This window comes from Mytilus edulis, chromosome 5 (assembly GCF_963676685.1).
Source record: "Mytilus edulis chromosome 5, xbMytEdul2.2, whole genome shotgun sequence".
NCBI lineage: Eukaryota > Metazoa > Mollusca > Bivalvia > Mytilida > Mytilidae > Mytilus > Mytilus edulis.
The window spans coordinates 87888666-87909669 of record NC_092348.1 but is presented as its reverse complement, the minus strand read 5'-3'; the positions used below and the strand labels follow the sequence as shown (position 1 = coordinate 87909669).

The 21004-nt window shown below is 31.5% G+C and overlaps 1 protein-coding gene across 1 annotated transcript; it reads right to left on the bottom strand.

The window, feature by feature from the left end:
- Positions 1-6135: 6135 nt before the first annotated feature.
- LOC139525299 (uncharacterized) lies at positions 6136-10872 on the bottom strand. Its single transcript, XM_071320501.1, has 2 exons — positions 9160-10872; positions 6136-7788 (listed from the first exon to the last, which is right to left on the bottom strand). Exons 1-2 carry the CDS (start codon positions 10870-10872, stop codon positions 6136-6138), a joined length of 3366 nt encoding a protein of 1121 aa, XP_071176602.1.
- Between the last annotated feature and the right edge of the window lie 10132 nt (positions 10873-21004).

Here is a 21004-nt window from a genome sequence, read left to right as displayed (position 1 = left end):
TGTTGGTTTCCCAGTTTTTTTCATTTCGTTATTAACTTCCCAGGACAACTACTCAGGGATTATAGATGGATATGCATTGTTTTCATAGGAGACTTTAATTTTTTTTTAGTTGTTAGTTTCCCGAGAAAATTAGTCAGTGATAATATATTAATATGTATTGTTTCCCACCAAAAGTTTTTTGATAAGTTTCACGGGCAACATATAACGGGATTGTAGATTAATATCCTGAAGAAACTAATCAGGGATAATGGATGAATATGTATTTATTCAAACGGAATCGTTTTTGTTTTCTAAATAAAAACAGGACTTTTATACATTGCTAATAGTATGGAAAATGTATCATTTCACTTGGAAAAAATAGCATAAACATTTCCTTTGGAAACAATTCATGTCCATACTCATTATTAGTTTCACCAAACACAAACTACAAAACAAACGTTTTCTTGAAAAACAATACATGTTCATCGATAATTCCTGATTTGATTTTCCCGGGACACTAACAACCTGAAAAAGAGTCCTCGAGAAACTATACAATGTTATATTATGAGATGTCTTGGTTCAAGAAGTACGATTTTGTAAGTCTTAGCATTAATGACAACTATAAACAATAGCATAATGAAAAGTCCTAACTTTAGAATTTGCTTTAATTTTTCCTGGATAATTTTCAACTAACCCTTACAAGCATCTTTAAACATATGCTATTGTTTATAGTTGTCATTAATGCTAAGACTTACAAAATCGTACTTCTTGAACCAAGACATCTCATAATATAACATTGTATAGTTTCTCGAGGACTCTTTTTCAGGTTGTTAGTGTCCCGGGAAAATCAAATCAGGAATTATCGATGAACATGTATTGTTTTTCAAGAAAACGTTTGTTTTGTAGTTTGTGTTTGGTGAAACTAATAATGAGTATGGACATGAATTGTTTCCAAAGGAAATGTTTATGCTATTTTTTCCAAGTGAAATGATACATTTTCCATACTATTAGCAATGTATAAAAGTCCTGTTTTTATTTAGAAAACAAAAACGATTCCGTTTGAATAAATACATATTCATCCATTATCCCTGATTAGTTTCTTCAGGATATTAATCTACAATCCCGTTATATGTTGCCCGTGAAACTTATCAAAAAACTTTTGGTGGGAAACAATACATATTAATATATTATCACTGACTAATTTTCTCGGGAAACTAACAACTAAAAAAAAATTAAAGTCTCCTATGAAAACAATGCATATCCATCTATAATCCCTGAGTAGTTGTCCTGGGAAGTTAATAACGAAATGAAAAAAACTGGGAAACCAACACAGTCGACGTCATCGTTAAAATTTTATATTATGAACTTCTAGAGAACCACTGAATGGAATGATACAAAACATGGCATGCTTGTTCCTTATGAAGTGCTGACCAAGTGTTTTATCTTTGTAGCCGATCCATCATCAAAGATGGTCGTTAGCGCCGGTATTTCGGTTAACACTGGATCCTATGGAAAATACAAACAAATGTCTTCTGAGAACCACAAAATGGAATGAAACCAAACATGGCATGAATGTTCCTTATCAGGTGTTGACCAAGTGTTTTCACTTTGAAAACGATTCTTCGTCCAGGATGACTGTCAGAGGTGGATCTTGTTTAACAATTGACCTTATTGGAAAACATACAAATGTATTCTTTAGAGAACCACTGAATGGAATGAAATAAAACATGGCATAAATGTTCCTTATGAGGTGCTGACAAAGTGTTTTAACTCTTTTAGAGAACTACTGTATATCAAATATTTAAACACATTTTGTCTTTTGATTTTAATCTATTTTTACATGATTTCCAAAACCAATGAAGAATCAGGTGAGAGACACAGTCTCGTGAGAGCCTCTAGTTATGTTATGCTATTTTTGTATTATCATGTATTGTTTTATAGGTATCGTTATACCGGCGTCACACAACAGTGTAAAGCTCCGACGTACGCCGGGCGTGTTAAAAAATCATGTACGCTGCCAATACGCTAGTAATTTTAGATGTATTGAACCTGTCAATCATAACTGTAACGTGTGCACAACGCGCTTTAAGCGTGTATTGGGCGTACGAGAAGTGTGCCTAAGCGTTCATCGGGCGTTCAAGAAACGTATGGTTGCGTATGCCTGTCGTTTGTCTAATGTAGATGGAATGACGCTACGAAGGAAAAAAGTACTTCAAACTTATGCAACGCGCGTTTAACGATTGCTTAGCGTTCCTCTGGCGTACAACTAACGTATACTGACTTTGTGAATTTTCTTTGTACGTTTGGTGCACGCCGGTCTATACGCCAATGTGTGATGCCGGCATAATTAGTTTCATACTGATTTATGTGATGATTGAAGTTTTTGCACGGAAAAGCCTTTGCAAATATCTGATTTTTATTATCTAACATTGTATAAGTTTTCGGGCATTCTAGCAAGTTAGATACATTAAATAGTAGTCCAATCCCATTTTCATGTCAGAATTTGGCCTGTATCGCCCCGTTTTCATTCCATTATTTTTTGCTTTGTAAAAGTGCCCACTTTCGATTAAATTTCTCTATCGATCGCCATTTGTGTCATTAATTGGGAAAAACACAGTCTTGACTCTGCGCATATAGCTTATTTTTATACTATATATATCGTATATATGCGCACAGTCAAGACTGTGTTTTTCACACATGTAAATATATACTATCACAAAATATTTGGTTGAGTATATATCATGATAAAAATGTCTGAAAATTGCATTCTCCTGTACCAAGGTAGGAGTATGGCCATTGTTATATTTTAGTTCGTTTCTGTGTGTGTTACATTTTAACGTTGTGTTTCTTTTTTGTCTTTTGTTTACTCTTATATTTGAGTGTGAATTCACATTGTTATAAGACGTGTCACGGTACTTTTCTATCCCAAATTCATGTATTCAGTTTTGATGTTATATTTGTTATTCTCATAGGATTTTGTCTAATGCTTAGTTTGTTTCTGTGTGTGTTATATTTTAATGTTGTGTCGTTGTTCTCCTCTTATATTTAATGCGTTTCCCTCAGTTTTAGTTTGTAACCCGGATTTGGTTTTTTTCTATCGATTAATGAGTTTTGAACAGCTGTATAATACTGTTGCCTTTATATATACTACTAGATTTGATCCATACTATGAAATCCCGACAAATATAATTTTAAATCGTTTAATTCGCATGTAACAAATATTTACAACAAAATTAAAAGATCCATGTATAAATTCAATGAGTCTATTGATAATAACAATAAGGATATATAACATCACCATCATTTAGAATTAGAAAAAAATACTACTTTGCTCACAAAGTTTCTAAGTATCATCCGAAAGTTTTTCGAAAAATTATAGCAAACGTCTTTGCTACTTAGTATTTGATTGAGGCTTCCAAATGATTTGGTCACCATTGATAATTCATTATAATTATCAAAGATACCAGGATTATAATTTAATACTCCAGACGCGCGATTCGTATGCATAAGACTCATCAGTTACGCTCTAGCTTATTAAATTATAATCCTGGTACCTTTGATAACTATTGGTACAGGCATTTTCTTATGTAAGGATAGCTTTCCTATGAAAGGATATATAGGGACTGTTGACTCTTTACCTGAATGGCTTAATAAATGACTGATTTTTCAGGAAAGTATTTTACGTGTTTTCGTAGTAATATACATGTGTCACCTTTGACAGCTATATATTTTTATTTTACAACAAATGGACGTAACTTAAACGTTTGTGACCAAAATGTTACAAGGGTTCATGTTAATATTCTACAAGGGTTCGTATAATTATACAGCGCTCCTCCAACAAGAGTTAAAAGAGCGAATATGTTAATTTATCAACACTAGTATGTAAAGCAAGAACTTCATTCTTTTGTTAATATATCTCAACAGCACTCTTTGGTCTTATCTTTACTTAATATATTAAAGTCTGATTGAGGACTTAATTATCTTGGTACAATCTGAATATGGTCTCATCAAATTGGTAGTTTGGTTCATTTCTATCAATTTTAAGGATTGAATTTTTAAAACGATAAAAAAAGATAGAAAAAATTTCAGTTGGAACTAATTTTAGACATCAATTTTTAATTTTTTTTGGTGAATTTGGAATCAACTTGGTTATAAACTAGGTTATTTGATAATTTTGTGTATTGGCCTCAAATTTATGAATTATATTAATTGGTAAAAAAGGTGAAAAAAAATTGAATTTAGGCTTAAATAAAGATATTTTAATATAGCTCTCATTTATATGTTGGGCTTACACAATTACAGGTTGTTTGGTAGTTTTGTGTATTGCTGTCAGTTTTATGGATTAAGTTAATACCTAAAAAAGCGATAATTTTCAGTTAATGCTAAATTCAAAAAGTCACCTTTAAATTTTTTTTATAACTTTTTCATATCTACTTGGATTTTTATATACATCTTCATCTATCTCATTTATATATTGATCTTAGAGAATGCTAGGTTGTTTGGTAGCTGCCATTTTTAAGGATCTTATTAATAGGTAAAAGAAGCTAATATTTTCTGTACAGGCTAAATTTAGATAATCACCTTAAAAAAAATTATAACTTTTTCAAATCAACTTGGATTTTTATATGACTCTACAGCTATCTCATTTATATGATAATCTTAGAGAATGTCAGGTTGTTTGGTTGTTTTGTGTATTGCTGTCAAATTTATGGATTTAATCAGTAGGTTAAAAAAAGCTAAAATTTTCAGTAAAGGCTAAATCCAGATAGTCACCTTAAAAAAATGGTATAACGTTTCCAAATCAACTTGGATTTTCATAAAACTCTACAGCTATTTCAATTTTATATAGATCTTACAGAATGCCAGGTTACATGGTAGTTTGGTTTATTTCTATCAAGTTCTATAATTTAAGAATGTAAATAAAGCTACATCAAAGTCAAAAACATGTTTGCTTTTGCTTAATATTATAATTTCTTTCTTGAAAATTAGAATATATAAAGTAAATATTTGAAATAAAAACATCTATAATACTAAAATTACGAGGTCCAATTTGTCAGCCGTCATCACGTAAAAATGACGAATCAAAGAATTCAACTTTATATATAACTAATATAGTACAAAGGTGTAGATTAAAAATTACACCACTCCAGGCCCTTTTGTTTTCCACGTAATTAATATTGCCAATAATTAAGAAGTTCCGGGTCGAGTCCGATACCGGTACCAATACTATATTCACCTGTAACCTATTACCTTATCTGTACGTTCCGCATCTGACAGGCGCACCAACAAACGGTGTATTCAGGATTAATATGCTAAATACACGGGTCATAACCACAGGGTTGACACTAATAAATTGTCAATTGTTACCTATTGTAGTATTTTAATCAGTAAGACTTTCTTAGATAACAATACGAATACTAAAAATCTGGACTAAAAATAAGGCGTATAGGTACAGTTTTCAATTTGTTAGCGGGCATGACGTAAAACATCGAATCAAAGAATTCAACTTTATTTATAACTAATATGGGACAATGCTGTTGATTAAAAAATACTCCATTCCAGGACCTTTTGTTTTCCAAATAATTAATATTACCAACAATTGATAAGTTCCAGTTCGACGGGTTTAAACAGAAAGATTTAAAAGCAGAGAAAACTGTGTATCTTATAATCGGCATGACTTTTTCAGATGACAATACTAATACTAAAATAAGGCTTGCGCATAGTTATATACTTTAATTCAGTCACAGACCCGCGATATCACGGGTGTGTTCTAGTAATCTGTTATTAAGACAATGATTGGTAATTCAGCATATGATAATATGACTAGTGTAAGAGATATTGTCCCTTAATTTAAATTATTCCCTTTATTTTAAATTAATAAAGTATTTTGAAAATTATATACAAATTGGATATTTACAGTTGATATTTTTTTTTATTGTCAACAAGTTTGAATAAATCTTCATGTCCTATGTTCACAAAAGTGGAAAAAAGTGGTGACGCTATGCCTGAAGTGGATGAAAATTGAGCTTGTCCTACTAGGGTTTGCACCGGTCCTACCTGCTTGATAAATATTGCACAGTCCCTTAACATAATCAATATACAGGGGTCTAGATTAAAATGTATTAAAATGAGAGCTGTTCATCAAATGATCATTCCTCACAGCACTGTATTTTCTGAGGCAGAACCAGAATTAGGTAGATATTTCAAATGTTTTTCTGTTGCAAAAGTTGAAATGTTAGTACACTTTGTAGCATTTGAATCATGATCTTCTGTGTACCTAATAAAGAGATTCCTGTACATGTTCGCTACACGCGAGTTACATGTATATGATAGAAATATGTACACACCTTGTAAAGCATTGAATAACGAAATTATTATAGATAGGTGCGTCATGACCAGAAATGAATCAATGATCTGCAAAACCCAGGTTATACCTGTCAAACTAAATAACTTGATATATATTACACTATTGTGACGGGTAGCTTTGTTGGTGCTTGATCTTTCCATTTTTGGTGTCATGCTTATTTTGCGCATTGTCATGAGAAAAAATATTATGTTGCAACCACAAATTACTGCCACAGGAATGATCAAACATGCTATTACTGAAGTTGCATTTTTGAGGAAGCAGATTGTCTCCCTTTTTCCATATCCTGTGTCGTTATACTGTGATAATATAACGGTTATATTTATGACTATGATAGCAGCTGGTGTACAATAAGAATATAAAAAATATAGAAGCATAGTTCGTTTCTCGTGGTGTGCGTCATGTGGTGTGTTGATAGTACTAAATGCCTTGAACATATGGAAGGTACAAACACTTAAACAGGCGAAAGAACTTAAAAGGAAGAAATGAAGAGTTATACCAAAAACTTTACAAAAAACATCATGGTCAGTTTTGCTAGCTCCGAAAGTAAAAACTGCTTGTAAAAAGAAAAGTGAAAATACGAGTGACATGTTATTTTTACCTGGAATGGATCTTAAATTAGGAAATATACAATAAGTGACAAAGGTCAGAAAGAGACATATCATGGATATGACAGAGGCAATGGTCGTTACAGTATTGAGTATGTAATTAATGCCTACTTCTGGTTTTTTAAGCGATTTCATTGTATCTACGCATATTCTTGCTCCTCCACTTGCTGTGAGTTTGAACATCCCTTGCTGTATTTTTATATTAGTCGACTTTAAAATGATGAATGAAGAAGCTGTTGAATCTATAATTATTTCATCTTCTTCCAGGTTTACTTGTTGACAAAAAAGGAGCTCAGACACGTGACTAAATGTATAAAATTTGTGTGACCGTCCATCTTTTGAATCAGTTTTTGATAAGTAACACATCCCAGTAAACTGTGCAGCGTTGTTTATCATTGTCTTTGTATTCCTTGCCCTCTGATCTAAACTCACTTTGAGACTGATATGAAAATCATCACTAGAGATGTTAACTATTTCTTCTCTTAGATGTACGAGCTTGGTTTCAATGTCTTTTCTAAATACACTTTCTTTGATGAAGAATTCTAAATTTGCCAATATCTCTACGCCAACTATTTCGTTGGTGTCACAAGAAATATTTGTAACCATGTTCGAAGAAACCACATCTAGTTTCTTCTCAAGTGTTAGATAACTCTTAATGAATTCTTCTAATCCATTTGTAATATCTTCTAAAATTTTATCATATGCCACAAGATTTATAATGCATTCTATTCTGATCGGTAATATATAGCCCAGCTGTTTGGTAACCAGGAGCAGTGGAGTACAAGAAGCATTGACAAGGACATATCCAGGTGAACAAGTTACGTTTCTACATTTGTTCTGAAAAATAAATAATGTGTATTTCTGTTACAGAGAGGAAAAAATTGCCTTGATAACAAGACCGTTAGTTTTGGACATGGAATCGTAGGCTTATTAATATAGGCAACAGTGTTTTACCACTGTTCACAAGTCATAAATCGTTAAGGATAAAACAAATTTGGGTAACAAACTAAAATCGAGGGAAACACATTGACTATAACAGGAAAACAACGGAGCAACAGAAACACTTGAAGTTATTTAGGGTAACAGTTTGTTGATTTATATATATAATTAAAAGCGTATACACAAATATTTCTTAACATCCTTATTACTCTTGTTATATTTTCATAGAATATATAATGACATGCAATCATATGCCTTATACGAAGAATTGATGAAATATATACCCCTTCCTCCAAAACAAAAAATAAAACACTTGAAGTTGTGTTAATAAGTAATAACACAAGACTGTGGGTCTCAACCATACCATTTACATCAAGTCGATTAATCCTTTTTAAAAGAGGAGCGAAATTACCAGAGGGACAGTCAAACTCATAGATCGAAAATAAACTGACAATACCATGGCTAAAAAAGAAAAAGACAAACAGACAAAAAACAGTACACAAGATACAACTTAGAAAATGAAGACTAGGAAACACGAACCCCATCAACGACTGGGGTGTTCTCATGAGCCCCGATAGGGTAATCAGATCCTGTGACACCCGTTATTTTGAAAAGGTTTGAAAATAATAGGAAAGAGCTACTCTCTTGTAAATGAATGATGTTTTGCTTTGTTTGACATAATTTAAAGTTACGCTGGTGTTGTTAAATTTCAATAAGTTATATTTCGGAGAGGGTTGGGTTTTTTTAAGGAAGGAGTGAGAGTGGTTTGTAAATAAATTAGTGTGGTTTCATTTAAGGTTCTGACAATATTGGTTTGATTTATAAACATTTCGTATTCCTGTCTCATTGCAAGAATCTCCTAAGGAAATGTCGATTTTTTATTTATTCTGCAGAATAAGATTTATATTTCTGGTTCTATTTTAACTTTTTTTTGTTTCCCTATTAATAAACTTTATATCATATTCTTTTAATATTAAATCGGCCTCATCACACTCAATGCCTCTTACCATAATTATATCCTACATTGCTCATATTATCACTTTATTACTTTGTGTATTACGTATTGTGTATTTCACTAATGTTTTATATAATCATTGTATTATGATGTTTTTGTATGTTGCACGACAAGGGCCCGTGATTGGTATAATAAAATAATGTCTAAATGTCTAATGTATTTGCTAAAATAAATAAATATTTTGGATGTGATTAAAGCCGTTTCATTTTACGATATTAAAATGAATCTTCGTATTATTTACATCTTATACTTACATTAAGTTTATCTAATACTTGGCCGATTTTACACTCGGTAATTGTCACCTCCGTATCTGTGGGTATAAGAAACAACGTCCTGAATGTAGTAACAACTCCTCCCGCGTAGGAACATGATGTACAGGCTATATTTTCATGATGAGAGGGGGTTGTTGCTTCACTTGGTGTAGTTGTAGTGGATGGTTTGAATCCTAAATCAGGATTACAAAGTGTACAGAATATGTTCTTATAACCTTTATAACTTTTGAGATATGTCGTATTCAGTTTCTCACAGGCCCAGACGACATCTTCATCAAAACGAGGCCATGTACCTGAAACATTGCACAGTTTTATTGTGTTTTCTGTGTCATCGCAAAGAACTTGATTTCGTTGATTTGGTTTATATTTAACACCACAGTTTCTCTGGTTAGCATCTGCTAAGATAGAAGTTACGGAGAATTGAAAATAAATCTGTAATGACTTCGTGGCTAAACAAGTAATTTCTATATCCCATGGTTGAAAAAAATGTGTAACTGCCATGACATCGAAAGGTTGCATATTAACCGAATCGTCTGCACAAATTGCACAAAATATATTTCTGAAATGACTTTTCGAGTCATGTTTGCTTACTGGAAGATCATACATCAACTCGCCACGCTCATAGCAGTACGCATTCAATCCTTGATCAGCATAACGACACATACTTGATATAACATTTCCTCCGGAACAATCCAAGTGCTGGTCAAGTTCATAATCAATACAACAATCACGATTAACCGAACAGTTGGCAAAACAGGAACACTGCAATGATTGGTTACCGGTTAATTGTTCTTGATTAAAATTGTAGATTCCGCAAAGTTCGGGACCATATGATTGGGAGTATAGGGACATCAAATTAGACATATTGACTTGCCGGTCATTGTCGAAATACAGAAGTTGAGAAGTAAGTTTTTTTCCTTCATTCACATGGATACCTGATTTATTGATATAACTAGTAAGATATTTTTCTAAGAAATCAGCAATGAAATAGGCACTACCTATTTTGTATTTAATTTGATCATTATTTTTATCAAATATTAGTGATAAATCTCCTTTGATATCAGCATATTGATACAAATCATTTTGTCTATTACACCAGTAACAAAATGTATTTTTAAATGGGACTGTCACGGTAGTTGTATTATAAACCATGCATGCTTCGTCCACGGATCTAGACTTAAATAGTCTCTCGTCACTCTGAATGCAAGATGAAACGACGGTGGAATTTGAATCTTTCCGCGGAGGATTACAAATAAGGCAGAACACACTTTTATAAATATCAAACGGAAGTTGAAATGAATCGCAAGCCCAATCGATATCATAATCATAGTTTTGCCAGGTACCAGTTATATTACAACGACCAATCAGATCTTCCTTTATTGGTTGGCATGTATGAGCCTCGTAATGGACATTTTGTTGGACATAACGAACGGTACATTTCTTTTCTATAACCATATCTGCTATTTCATCGAAACTTGATAAGAAATTAAAATCTGCAAATTCTTTACAATTGATGTCTACTGTCCATGACTCGGTGTCTGTTTCATTATGACACAACGCACAATGAATATTCCTATAGGTTGTATTTGTTACACTTGTTACCGGAACCAATGAAAGATCAGAAGCAAGTTTTGAGTCATCTTCACACAGTTTACTCAGTTTCTTATCGGTGCCATTGGGGCATGTTGTGATCATTGAAATATAATATTTTGAGAGCAGATTTTTCGGGTTATATATAACATCATTTTTACAAATTTCCTTATATTTGGGTAATGCTAAGTCTGGGCAGCAATTTTGGTTTAGAACACATCTATCGCAACTACATGTTGGACATACAGAATGTATGTCTTTTAAATCTCTATCATAATATGGCAGCGATAAACCGGTTACATTACAAAACTGAAAGCCACATGTCGCAGCATACTGGTTATAGATATATTCCAAATCAGGTAAACAGTCAGTGTTGCTTGAACAGCACAAAACAAAGACGAACAACTTGTGTATTCTGTAATAAAGATAAATAATGTGATATTTAATTATATTTATGATAATTATACATGTAAAAATTATGATTTCATAAATGAACTCTTTTTACTGTAGATTTACACGTACAACATGGACATTATATCAAAGATTTCCAATAAAATCACACTAATCGACATAACAAACATATTTGAACGTATGTCTGTCTTGTACATTGTAGCCTGTAGCGGAAGCATGGACAAAATGCATATTTTTCTCGTTGAATACACAGACATTGTGGAAATGGATGCTTCAGTAAAGTTGACACAGTCTGCAATTCAAATCATATCAAATCTGGGTAATTTGTTGACAGCAAGCTTTTAATCCAATCCAGTTACTGGTAAACATATGGACCGATTACTACGCAGTCATTTCACTCAATCCATATCAATAGTTTATTAAGAGAGATTGTTTTAAATTATTTAATCAAAATTAGGTTTGAAAAAATTCAAATTATAAAATCTGAAGTGAGATAATTATCGCATTTTACTTCAAATAAGGTATGTGGTCAAAACAGTAAAATGTGTACACGTCTTACTTTATTCTATAATTTATTTAAGAAGTAGAAATACATCTTTCCGTAGAATATAATTAAATAGATTTGCTGAAGCTGTATCCATACAAAAATCATTTCACTTGACTAAATCATTTGTTGTTTACTTCTTGTCTTTGCTTATAATGACGCAGTTATGGGAAGAGTATGTAAATGTATTTTAAAGTCATTGCTTAGATATTGTTTTATGACATATTTGGCGTTTAACTTGTCCAAATTACTTCTGAAAAACAAACCTGTATGGATTTTTTTTATTAAAGTTTTGTTTATGATGACATTTTCAGTTTTATGACCGACTTATGATGTCAAGGAGATATTATAATTTCTAGTCTGTGCTTCCTCTTTCACTGTGACAAAAAGTTTGTCGCTCTAATAGACCAACCGATTTATAAATGTTGAAAATGTAGATAAGCCGGCAATATACTATTTTTCCTACGGATTGTTTTGAAGTTTATGCATCCAGTACAAACAATTCAAGTTTTCAGAATGAACACGTATGGTCCCAAATACCGTTGCTACTTATATTTAGCGTTGTGCAAAGTACAATTATAAAAAAGGGATATCATGACGTTTTAACTGCATTGTATATCGAAATCTTCTTATCAATTGTTAAGTTTCTTATTTGTGACACATAAATATTGGAAACACAAATTCGATGACCCCTTTTAAATGCCTACCAATATAAAGGATACAATACTATAAGTTTATGTACTTCGAGGCATACAAATTATGTTGACTCATATTGTGTTTTGAACTGTCATTTCTTCAAAACAATAAAATAAACGACACAGAGCAATCATTTATCGATCATTCTTTCAAAAATACAAACTTTATAGTGGATATTTTTATCTATAGATTCATTGCAAACTTTAATACAATATGCCAGGATTTGCTTATTTTAACATAATGTCCTTGATTGCTGGTTACTGCTTTTATTATTTAGTATATCTCTTGCCAATTTAATACTACATTATCTATCTCTGCTTGATTGAGCAGACATCACAAAATAAAACATACATACTACATAAAGCAATGGCAAAGTTAAGAAATCGCAAAAATAAAATTCTGATCGAAAAACAAGGTAGAAGGCACACGATAGCATTATATGACCACAGGGGCAATAACTGTCAAATTAATGTTCACCGATTTGACAAAAATTATTATACTTTATTTATAACATACTGGAAGGTATATCTAAACTACATACAATCCCAATGTATTTTAGACCAGACGCCATATAATAATCCATCCAGATGATCTCCAAAGGCTGCCGACGATCATATAGCCATATATGAACATACATGTATATATATATTGACAGTTTTCGAGCACGTGCAATCGGAATTTTCAAGGTCTGTTTGATTTCATCTAATAAGTTAAAATAAAATATATGCAAATTATTGTTTTCCCTCAAATCAGGCAACAAAATGGTTATTCCTAGCTCCTCCCATGTTTCACTTTTGAATGTTGCCTTTACTTGTCTTTCAAATGAATAAACATTCTGACCATCACATGCTAAGTATGCGCACAAAAAGGTCAAACTCCAGTTTGCATGAATACGGATTTTAAAAAAGTGAATTAATGATTTGCATTTTTAAATAGTACATCAGGGATGTTTAAATACCTGATTTTGACGAAAATGCACCTAACTAACTGCTAAAAGCATCATATTATTTCTATAATCCGCTTGTTGCAACATAAAACAAATCGTATTCTAGTATGTTATGTGTTTGTCTTATTCGTATCATTTGTCCATATGAGAATCTGACAAAGTTTCAATAAATTCTAATGTAAGGAGGATGAAAAAACATGAGTATTCACTTCCTTTCTTTAGAAACGGCATACCAAAAAAACAAAACAAAAAACTATAAAAAAAATTTGTATTATATTATAAAAATTGAGGAAAGTCTCATTACATTCTACGCTATAGTGTACTCTGACAAACTCAATATGATGCGAAGTTCGCCAATATACAATATCTGAGGACAACATAATAAATGAGGGGCAAAAAAAAACGTCAGTTGTTCAGAATTCAGTCACGTTCAAACGGTTCGGAAGCAGTTACGGAAACAAAAATGCGAAAAGAGACTAAAAGGACAGACGAACAAAGTGACTCCATCATCACTTCATATCACTCGGTAAAGAAAACGGAAAGTTTAATATGATATGGATGATTAGAATAACAATTTTCATTTTTATATTAAATTCTTTATTGTCCTACAAACAAATAAAAGAATTGTAAGATATGGATTCAAAATCATGTTGTCCTCTTTTTTTACAGGTAAACATCGGCAGTAGAAAATAGCAAATTCGAAAATCAAATGTAATTTAATAAAATGTTGTCTGTTGACTGTTCGTATCACTATGAGTAAGACTTTAAATCTTCCTTACATGAGTTTGAAAATCCATAAACTGGTCAATTCCTTTTTTCCAAAATCAAAATCACTAAATCAGATCTTTTTTTCAATTTATCTAAAGTCTTATATTAAGTTTTACAATAACTTTGTTCGAAATTTGATTTATAAATTTCAACCTACCTTAGAATCATGGTTAGTTACTGCAAACCTGGCAAAGATATCAAAGTAGCAATTTGTTACCTGTGATTTTTTTTTATCTTTTTTTCTCAAATGATGATAGCATTTTTCAGTATTTGAATTGTTATCATAAATCCTTATTTGTACTGTCCTTACTTCAGAATGAGTTAAAACTAAACAATCAGATATTCCCATATGTAGGCTGTCAGTTCAAATACTACTCTAGTAAAAAAACATAACAACATTCCCTTGAGGATAATGATTGAAAATGTCACGGGGTATGTACTAAAATCACGATTTTCAGTTTAATGAGTTTTATGTGATTGATCAGGCTCCATTAGTTTTTATGAAAGAAGTTGCTCTACAATTTGTTTTCGTAATGGATTCAATTTAACACTAGGTCAATTGATATTTATTCATAAAATTTCAAACTTTTGTCTAAATCTAAGACTTCGGCGATTATTTGAAAATAAGAGTTAACATCATACATGTACGCACGCTCGTACACACGCACTTACACACATGTTTATTTGAAATATTACTCTCTTTTATCGACGATAACCTCATATAAATTGATGTGTTCATTAAACATTTAATTGTGCTAAAGCTCCGACAGAGACTCTACAATGCAAAATGAAAATAACAAAAATACCGAACTCTGAAGAAAGTTATAAAAGAAAAATATCTAAGCAAATGACAAAGTAAACAAACTCCAACACATCAAACTTAGAACAATGGCCGTTTAAACCTGTTTATATAGCTAGATATACCTCTCACTTGAATGACAGTTCTTGGACTGTAGTGGCGCTGTTGCTGTTTTTCTAGGGTTTATTTTATTCTATAAATTTATCTGTATTTGACTTGGCCGATTACTGTTTCCGAAAGATGTTCAAGGCACCAGTTTTGTGCGTACGGAAACCGTTTCAACCTCCGAATAAACTGTTAAAACAACAGATGTGCAGTTTTTTACCGGATAAGTAGAAAATCAATCCATACATTCTTCTCTTATAAAACTCAGAGTTGCATTCTTTTTTCTCTCTCAAAGAAGTTAAATTTATTGATGTTTGTAAGCAGTTGAATTATTCTTTCTTATATCAAATTCTGACATATGGATATGAATTATATTTCCTTTATTACATGTATATAAAATATATATGAAGAAGTTTTTCCCAATTGTTTGTATATGAATAATTGTTCCCTTTTTGGAAGGGGGTTTGATCTAGGAAGTTGTATTATTTTCTTTTATTATTATTATTATAGGAGTCGGACTTCTGTTTTTTTTTTTCTCAATCGATTTATCAATTTCTAAAAGCAGTATACTACTGTTGCCTTTATTTCTAGATATGTTTATTTTTCCACTTTTTGTTTTTATAGTTTTCTATTGTTAAAAACCATAAAAGATATCATTATAATATGCTCTACAGACAGCATGATTGTGAAAAAATGTTTCTCCAAAAGGTAAATGCTGAAATTATTATAATTTAGAATTGAAAGCATATAACTCAATTATATTATGTATTAATATATAGAAAATGATTAAGAAATAGTTTGTTAATATTTGGCATTAGAAAAGCAACACACAAAGCTTGTAAATACTCAGCTTATAAAGGAAAGACATATTATTTTTACATTATACTTTGCAGTAAGAAACATATCAATTAATTAATAGCAAAATCAATGCACTGGTAAAAAAATAGGGACGAAAGATACCAAAGGGACAGTCAAACTCATAAATCTAAAACAAAGTGACAACGCCATGGCTAAAAATGAAAAAGACAAACAAAAAACAGCACACATGACACAACATAGAAAACTAAAGAATAAACAACACGAACCCCCTAAAAAAAACTAGGGGTGATCTCAGGTGCTCCGAAAGGGTAAGCAGATCCTGCTCCACTGTGGCACCCGTCGTGTTGCTTATGTGATAAAAAATCCGGTAAATAGTCTAATTCAAGGTTCATTTTCATAAAACTGATAAATGAATAATTGTATCATGATGACTGCTTTTATCGTTATATCTTAACAATTATTAATATTTATTCACGGATGTTCATTTTCAAAAGATCAAATTTAAAAACAAATGGGGAATATGTCCATAGGGACATAAATCATGCCCTCGCTAGCATATAACGTTATAAAGACACATAACTGAAGTAAAAGTGACGCTACCAAAATTGAACTTAAACTTAGTTTTGTGGTAATAAGCAATATATATACATTCCATAATATTTAGTTTTTGACAAACTTTCAGTTAGATAACGGAAAAAAAAAAAAAAAAATCATTTGTAAAGGGGCATAACTCAAGAACACTAAAAAATGACTCTACCAAAATTCATACTTGATCTGTATTTTGTGGTTATGAGCATTGTATATAAGCTTCATAACATTTGATTGGAGCAAACTAAAGTGAGAGAACGGAAACAAAACAATCAGCAATTTTTCATTTGGAAAGGGCCATAACTCTAAAACGGTAAATGACTACACAAAAATTCAAACTCGATCTGTGTTTTATGATAATTAGTAAATAGTATCTAAACTATCTAACTAAATTTTTACCACATCTTAGATTGTGGTTTACCATCTACGTCGTCTGGTCTTTTAAGTATCTAACGTGACCTGTTCCCGAATATGAATGTTTCGCTGAGAATTAATTCACATTGCTATCAGTCTAGTCTCGATATTTATACATTTAACATTCATGTATTTAGTTATGATGTTTAATTTAGAAGAAAAACCGAGATAGTTAGATAATACAAATAAAGATATCATTACTAACACAATTTTATATGAATGTTCTTGTAATTGTTACAAAATACATCTTATAACACCATTACAAACTTTATCCCGATTTTTATATATCAATTTTTAGAAATTCAAATGTCTTCACTTTTGTGGTGTTCAAACATTCGGGTGACACATGGTCTTTTACGGACTGTGCGTCACAAGAATGTACCAACATCACAATTATCTCCCTGTACCAACTTAGGAAAATGGCAGTTATTATCAAATAGTTCGTTTCTATGTATCTTGCATTGGCGTTTGTTTTTCTTTTTTGTTGTTGCATTCACTGTTTCTGTTGTCCGTCTTTTCCTCTTAAAGTTGATGTGTTTCCCTCGGTTTTAAATTTAACCCAGATTTGTTTTCGCTCAATCAATTTATGAGTTTTGAGCAGCGGAATACAACTTGTGTCTTTTTTTTCACAAATTAAATAACTGCAAATTCCTAATGTATACAGTTGAGGGCTTTAATAAAAAGTAGGTTAAGTTGGTTACAGAGAGATCAAATCTAAGACACTGAATAATAATATTTATTTGTTTTATGGTGATAAGGATTATAACACAATGTTGATTGCTGTACCCGTATTTTGTCATTTTTATCTATTATGTCTGTTTGTTTTGTTCACGCATCGTTGTCAATATGGAATTCGATGCGACTGTCATACAAGTGAGAGGTCTAGCTAGCCATAAAACCAGGTTCAATCAACTAGTTTCTACGAAAGAAAATGCCTGTACCAAGTCAGGAATATGACAGTTGTTATCCATTGGTTTGATGTGTTTGTGATTTTGATTTTGCCATTTGATAAGGGACTTTCTGTTTTGATTTTCCACGGAGATCAGTATTTTTGTAATTTTAGCCTTTTTTTTCCCTCGTTGAATCAGTTGATGCATTCTCACATTTGATTTGGACGGTTTTTATAGAATTCTCTCTTTTTGAATTTTCTTTTTCACACATTTGATTTCGGTATTTTTGTTATAGTTAACTGGAATGAAAATTTGATTTTGACGTAACTTTTTTTTGTCACAGCATTTTATTTTATTACTAGCTAATAAATGTATCTGATATCAGTAGAAAGTTGTCTTGAGTGTACAATTAGATGTTATATAATTGTCAAAATCAAATAATTGATTTATCTGACAACACTTTTAATGTATACATATTGATATATACTTTTTAATTTTGTTTATAATTCTCAAGTTGGCCCTGTAATATCATGAAGTTAAAACGTACTCATTACTCTCACATTTTCAATTCTCTTCGTGATTTCCCATTGGTCGCTTAAATCATTACCATATTCATGTTTAAGCATGAGTAAAAAATTATAAATTAAAACTTGTTTGTCATATTTTGCGTCCACACTTAAACTTCCCTTATGTGGCTCATATTTATCAAACAGTATATAATATCTCCAAGCAAACTATAAAAGAATTCCAACGGACAGAAGGTAATGTTACTGAAAATCCCAGATTACTAGTTAAATAAGAATGTTGATCATTTGTGAAACAATAGACTAGATAAGTTTTAAATTGTTTCAGTATGGCTGTCTTTCTCAGTAGAAAAATAAACAAATACAATGTTAACAGTGATTGTACTATTTTTAGAAAACATGTGTAAAACATGAATGGAACATTCAAAAAATAGAATATAAACTGAAAAACTCATACGATATATTCTTATCTTCATACAAAATATTGTAACTGACGAAAATCAAACTTAAGGAAAAACACATTTTATGAAATGTGTAAGGCAACAGTAGTATACCGCTGTTCAAAAAAGTCTAAATCGAATGAGGGAATACAAATCCGGGTTAGAAAGTAAACCCAAAGGAAACACATCAATTATAAGTTGAAAACAATGGAAGAACAGAAACACTGAAGTGCAACAAAAACAAATGCTAAAGCAACATATATAGAAACGTTTTTTTTTTTTATATCAACTGCCATATTTCTGAATTGGTACATTTTAAGTTAAAAAAAAATGGTAGGTTGAACTGTTTTTATGGCTAGCCAAAACTCCTGCTTGTATGAAAATGTAACACCAACTGTTAAAATGACAACGTTACCTGATCGGAATACAGTACAAATAAAAGCAAGAAAACTCAGGACAGACAGAGAAATACATAAAAAACAAATGTAATACTACATGTTGACGACATGTAAACCACAGAATAAAAACGAACACCTGAGATCCGTAGTGTAGTAGATAGCGCATCGGACTACGAACACAAAGGTTCCTGGTTCGATCCCCCATTACGGGCAAAACATTTCAGGAACTGAATTTTCGGCTATCAATTGTCCTCATATGAGAGTATGTGTCTTGAGAAAACATCGATAGCCGTCAGAAGGGGACGATAAATGGCTGAACCGTGTTAGAAGAGAGCAATATATGTTGCACATAAAAGACATCCTTATAGATTTTGAAAAAGAGTAGGCTAATGCCGCTTCAAAGCAACACTCGCATCAGCAAATTGGAAAAGGATTGCTATAATTTGTAATAACTTGTTTCCCAATCCACTCTATAAAAAATATATGTTTAAACTAGCACATAAAAATAAGTTACGACAGTACACAAATACAGCAAAATAGACTTATGAACTGAGCGTCACACGAATGTTTCAAACGCTACTAAAAGTGTCGTCACGGGTATTTTTTCTAAATTAAATATGAAATCGGGATTAAGTTTGTAATGGTGTTATTTGACTATTTTCTATCAATTACAAACATATTTTTTTTGAATTGTGGTTGTAATGGTGCATTTAGTTGTATTTTCTAACAAAGTCGGTGTTTTTTCTCATTAATCAAAACGATGTAGAACAAATAAATCCTTTGAAATCCTGTGCATATTGGTAATGTAAATCAAAGATCATATAAATTGATTAGGTGATTAATAACTTTACTTTAATATACATATAAAAAATGAAAATAAGATTAAAACCACAAATGATAAAGACATAAAACAAAATACAATCAAAATTACAAATAAATAAAACCATACATAAATACGTCAGACGCAGTACAAATTTCGTTAGTAAGTTTAGCCACAGACACATCGTATAGCTCAATAAATTCGTGATGGTGTCCATTTGATTTACGGAGTGTCATGTTTAATCTTTACTCCTCGTAACTCTGTTGGAGCAGTTTCGACGTAAGGAGCACACTCCTGAATATTAAGTCTGTATACTGTGAACTTTAACGAGCATAACCTATCAATTTGGATATATAGAAAATATACGATGGGACAGAGGGGAGGGTATTTTACTGCTTAGAAATGTAAAATTGATAATTCGGAAGTTGAAATCGTCCCGTTTGTCATAATTTAAGTGTGAAGTCGTGTATGTGTCAATATTGAGGAAATAATCAAGGTATGAAGCAGTCCTTTTAGCATCAGTAGTATTCTTAATTACAGTTTAGTTAGAATATTTGAGTTGTGAGTACTGGTTAAAATATGGGTTTTGAGTTATAGGACATCATCAATATATCTGGAGGTAAAAATAAAGAATTTCGCATGGTGCTTTTTTTTTTGTCTTTAAGAAGGTTCTGAATTAATTCTGTATCACACAAGTATAAAATCAAATCGGCCGTTGCATAGGTAAACAAACATGTAAGTGAAAACAAAATAATGGAATTAATTTTATCAATAAAAGTCAATTTGTGGAAGATAGCGTTAATCATCGATTGAAGTTCAGATATTGGTTCTCTATATATGATTGATTGATTATTGGTTGCCTTGAGAAAGAAAATATCTTTCAAAAATCGGAAATTTAACTGACCACTGATATTGAGCTTATGAGTTAACAATATGAAACATTACAGTGTGTGTGTAAGATATTGCGTTGACAAAGGGACAGTTTGACTGTAATGTTTCTTACGAATGCATATATTTATTCATGCATCCTCTACTTTCAAATGTTGGAAACAGAACATTTTGGTAGTGATGTTTT